Source organism: Octopus bimaculoides, chromosome 18, assembly GCF_001194135.2.
Source record: "Octopus bimaculoides isolate UCB-OBI-ISO-001 chromosome 18, ASM119413v2, whole genome shotgun sequence".
Taxonomy (NCBI): Eukaryota; Metazoa; Mollusca; class Cephalopoda; order Octopoda; family Octopodidae; genus Octopus; species Octopus bimaculoides.
In genome coordinates, this window is record NC_068998.1 from 36,025,304 (window position 1) to 36,030,455 (window position 5,152).

Here is a 5,152-nt window from a genome sequence, read left to right on the forward strand (position 1 = left end):
TATCTTCTATTTTTTTATCTTTTACTTGTTTCAGTCATTAAACTGCAGCCATACTGGAGCACTGCCTTCAATAATTTTTAGTTGACCCCAGTACTTAGTTTTTCTTTTAAGGCTGACACTTATTTTATTGGTCTATTTTGCCAAACCACTAAGTTACAGAGACATAAACACACCAACACCAGTTGTCAAGCAGTGGTAGGAGACAAACGCAAACACAGACACACACATACACCTACATATATATACAATAGGTTTCTTTCAGTTTCTGTCTCCCAAATTCATTCACAAGGTTTTGCTTAATCCAAGGCTGTAATAGAAGACACTTGCCCAAGGTACTACACAGTAGGAGTGAACCCAGAACTATGTGTCTGGGAAGCAAGCTTCTTACCACACAGCCTATTTTATTTATTTGGTGGATGATAACTAGAACTGACAGAAGGTTGCCTTATGTAGTACCAGCCAAGTTATATTCAGTATCTCAGGACTTTTGCTATTGCAGTTTACAGTCAGCTCACAGAATTTCCAACTTTTGAGGCCATTAATGTTGTAACTATTTTGATGCGTTAATGAGGAACAGCAATGATCTTTAGAGTGATAGTGTACAGCAATAGCCCTCATATGACCCTTGACAGGGTTATATGACATTTTGTCATTGAAGTTTATGTGCAATAAATTGGTTATACTTGTACAATACACAAAATACAATTCCCAGTAATATTCAATTATGTAAGTATAATGGGATTTTTAAAAACATTGAATGGCTATGGGGGTCTGGTTGAGTAAAACAGTAATCAAAAGAGCCCACAGGTTGAGAGCCACTGATGTACGGAATGGGAGAAACAGTCAATTTAGAGCAGTAGTATAATGGTATCATTCTGTGTTGCTGTCTGCATTTGACTGATACGTGAGAGAGTGAATTCAGTTTTATGGAGTTATGTGCACTGGTGTGTCTCAGTGAGAAAAACAGTGATGTTTGGGAGTGATAGCATAGTGCTGATGCGATTGTGTTACTGTGTTTCAATGAAGCATGAAAAGACAATGAGTTCTAGTGATGGTGAGGGTTGAGGTTGCATTACTATCTCTGAATAAACTAGGAGAAACAAGCTTATAGTGGGACTTCCAAAATGAGATTGAGAAAGTATTAATATAAAACTTGTCTCTGTAACATTGTTGTGTCTAAATCAGCTGACAACAGTAGTGATTTTCAGAATGACAGACTAGTAGTAATAGTGGTGTTTTGGTGGGTTGTCGTGTCCATATGTGATGGCAGACTGATTTTTAAAAGACAGTTTATGTTTCAAAATGAAACAGTAAAAGAAAATAACTACAGTGATACCTCCCAATATGAGTTTAATTTGTTCCATGACCGAGCTCATCTTACGATTTACTCGTTTTACCAATCAGTTTTCGCCATTGAAATTAACTAAAATATAATTAATCTGTTCCAGCCCTGCAAAACCACTCAAAAATAATCTTTTATGGGTTTTAAAACAGAAAAGGTGTAGTTACAAGTAAAATGACAATGATAAAAAAAAGAGAATGCAAAAGAAATATGTGAACTGGTTTTATTAACTGAATTTTGTGTGCTCGTACTGCAGATTTCCGCTTATACTTCAAGACAAAAATTCACACAAGTCTCGGCTTGTACAGCAAATTACTCATACAATGGGGCACTTGTACTGCGAGGTTCTACTGTATTAGATTTTATGTGGTGAATGTCATAGAGAAATGGTAAGCTTTTAACAAGCTGAAAATGCGTGGTTTAGCAATCTAAACGGTACATTTTCAGCTTGTCAATGCAAGTTTATTTAGAAAAAGGTATGAATCAGGCAATTTACCTTGAGTAAAATAGTTGGTAGGCAGTAAACATTAATAAAGTAAACTGTTAACAAAAGGTATTACCACTACAAATATTTTCACAATACAGGATGTTTACTTATATGTCGGCACAGAAATGGCTGTATGGTTAAAATGCTAGCTCCCCAGCCACATGGTTGTGGGTAAAGACATTTTTGGGCAAATGTCTTCTACTATAGCCTTGTAAGTGGATTCAGTAAATGGAAACTGAAAGAAGCTTGTCATGTGTATGAGTGTGTGTGTGTATGCATGTGTGAGTATGTTTTTGTGTCGCCTTGGCTTGACAGCATATCATTATTATAAATGAATGTCATTCATCGCCAATTGACTGTGAAAACATGTCTGGTCATGGAGACAATAACTTTGTATGGAAACAAGGGTACTGGGCAACAGGAAGGGTATCTGGCTATAGAAAGTCTGCCTTAAACTCTCTCTGACCCACACAAACATGGAAAAGTGAGCATTAAAACGATGACAATGACGGATACTACATCAATTTCCATGTTCTGTATTTCAGTTTTTCCTTAGACTACCTGAAGTACCTCCTCAATAAATGCAGTGTATGTATTTGGAAGGATTAAGAGTTCAGTGTTAAAAGACCTGTCAGTCCTCACTTTGGTCTGGTGAGTCTGTGTATGTCTTTGTGTTTGTTCTCTAACCATTGCTTGGCAACTGGTGTTAGTTTGTTTACATCCCTATAAATTAGTAGTTTAGTTAAAGAGGCTGAAATAAATAAGAACCAAGACTTAGAAAATAGGTACTGGAGTTGATTTATTCAACTAAACCATTCAAAGTAGTGCCCCAGCATGGCTGCAGTCCAACGACTGAAACAAGTAAAAGATAGATATGCCTGTGTGTGTGTGTGTATAGGTTTTTGTGTGTATCTTCACAGTGACATCACTTGAATGATGGTGATGTGTTTATATCATGCATAAACAAAATTCAACAACTCTGTGGTTTGACATTAAAAGCATAGATTAAAGGAATTTGCTTGGAAAGAAGTAAGGGTTGGCATCAGAAAGGCTATCTGGCTATAGAATATTGCTCCAAGAAGTCTTGTTCAACCTGTGGGAAAAGTGGTGGTGGTGATATACTTTGGAGTTGAAAGGTAAGGAAAAATTAGGCTTGTCTAACATTGGAGTATTAGCCTTTTCTGAAATTATGTATTGCATGTTATGCATTAAATTGGCATTTTTATATTGGTACAGGTGTAGCTGTGTAGTTAAGAAGTTTGCTTCCCAACCATGTAGATTTGTGTTCAGTCCCAGTGCATAGCACTTTTGACTGTGAAAACATGTCTGGTCATGGAGACAATAACTTTGTATGGAAACAGGGGTGCTGGGCAACAGGAAGGGCATCTGGCTATAGAAAGTCTGCCTTAAACTCTCTCTGACCCACACAAACATGGAAAAGTGAGCATTAAAACGAGTGTATTTGGTAGATGAAAACTGAAAGAAGCTTGTCATATATATGTATGTGTGTGTGTATTTATGTATCGACTGATTATGCAAATGATCAGTTGGCTGGTTAAATAACTAATTATAAAGAAGTGAAATTGAACCAGTGCATGTGTTTACTATTGGTGTAATGATCTTCCAAAGATACAACAAAGTGTATATGTGTGCATATGTTTATGTGTACCCTTGACTAGATATCACACGTTTGTCGCAAATGAGCATCATCATCATACAAGCAAAGTTGTCTGTTTCCAATCTTCTGCAAAAAACATATCTAGCTATGAGAAAATATTACCTTGCTTTCTTTGAAACAGGTGAGGGTTGGCAACAGGGTAGGCATCCTACTGTAAAACATCATAAACACACCAACACCACTTGTCAAGCAGTGGTGGTGGGACAAACACAGACATAAACACACACACACACACGATGGGCTTCTTTCAGTTTCTATCTACGAAATCCACACACAAGGCCTTGGTCAACCCAAGACTATAGTAGATGACACTTGCCCAAGGTGTCATGCAGTGGAACTGAATCTGGAACCATGTGGTTGGGAAGCAAACTTCTTAGCATGCAGCCATGCCTATGCCAGTGATGATGATAAATTGGAGATATTTACAGTTTTAGTCTGGATAAGTTAAGCCTACATTGTCTATTCAGAGGGGCATGGCCTTAGTATGAATACCACAACTTTTCAACTTACAATTCTATCCTTTTAAAATTTAGGACATTTTAACATTGTCAAAAATAAAACCATTTTATTAACTTTCAACTTTTGATTTCTTTGCAGCAAAATGACCCTTCAACCCAGGATGACGATGTCGTTGAAGTAACAGAGAACAATTAAAGCTTCTACCATGATCCTCTTTTATGATACTGAAAATAATTAAAGGCTATCTTCTTATTCAAATGTATCAAACAGATTAAAAACCTTATATTATTCTTTTATTCCTCCAATCAGCTATATAAGAATGTGTGTATGCTCTACTTTTATCTGACTTTAATCCAACTAACATAATATCTTTATTTGCTATATTCATTTTAATAAAATTAAATCTTAATAAACTTCTTATGTCTATTGTTTTGTGTGCATATGCGAGGACAATCTTTTGAAAATAGTTGGTACTGTGGTAAATATTTTGATAAGCAATGCTAAGCATAATAATAAATGAAAATAGGCAAAGATGTGGATAATGTTGAAAAGCAATTTCATGCAGGATATCTATATATATAAAACTGAAAATGTCTGTATGTGTGCATCACAAAAACTCAAGAACTACCCAAATGATTTCATTAAAATTTTACACATGCCTTACTTGGTCGATGCAGTGTCAAGGGCCAAAAACATTTTCAGCTTCTTGTGTCATGTGAGCCTGGACGGATGTCAAAACTGAAAGAATAACATCCATATAGTAATGTGAGATACTTTCAATTTAATACTTTCACTGTTAATACTGAAACTATTATCTCACATATATACATGCATACACATATATTATGTATATATATATATATATACATATTATGTATATATTTATATATATTATGCATATATATATATATATATATATATATATATATATATTATGTATATATAATTATGTATATATATATTATGTGTATATATATATATATATATATACATATATTATACCCAATGAGGAGTCACACCCAATGACTGGTGTAGCAGCACCATAGTAAATTGCTACAAAGGTAAAGGTGACGCTTTAGACACTAATAATTACAGAGGCATCAAGCTGTTAGATCAGGTTATGAAAGTTACGGAGAGGGTCATAGCCCAACTAATTAGGGAGCAAATCAATTTAGATGAGATGCAG

General features: G+C 35.2%; 1 protein-coding gene across 1 annotated transcript in view; it reads left to right on the plus strand.

The window, feature by feature from the left end:
- Positions 1–4,382, plus strand: part of LOC106883352 (cysteine dioxygenase type 1) — a 22,796-nt gene extending 18,414 nt beyond the window's left edge. The window contains exon 3 of the mRNA XM_014934326.2: positions 4,105–4,382. Coding sequence (XP_014789812.1) covers positions 4,105–4,161 — 57 coding nt within the window. The 3' untranslated portion in view covers positions 4,162–4,382. The remainder of the gene's footprint in view (positions 1–4,104) is intronic.
- Positions 4,383–5,152: the final 770 nt, after the last annotated feature.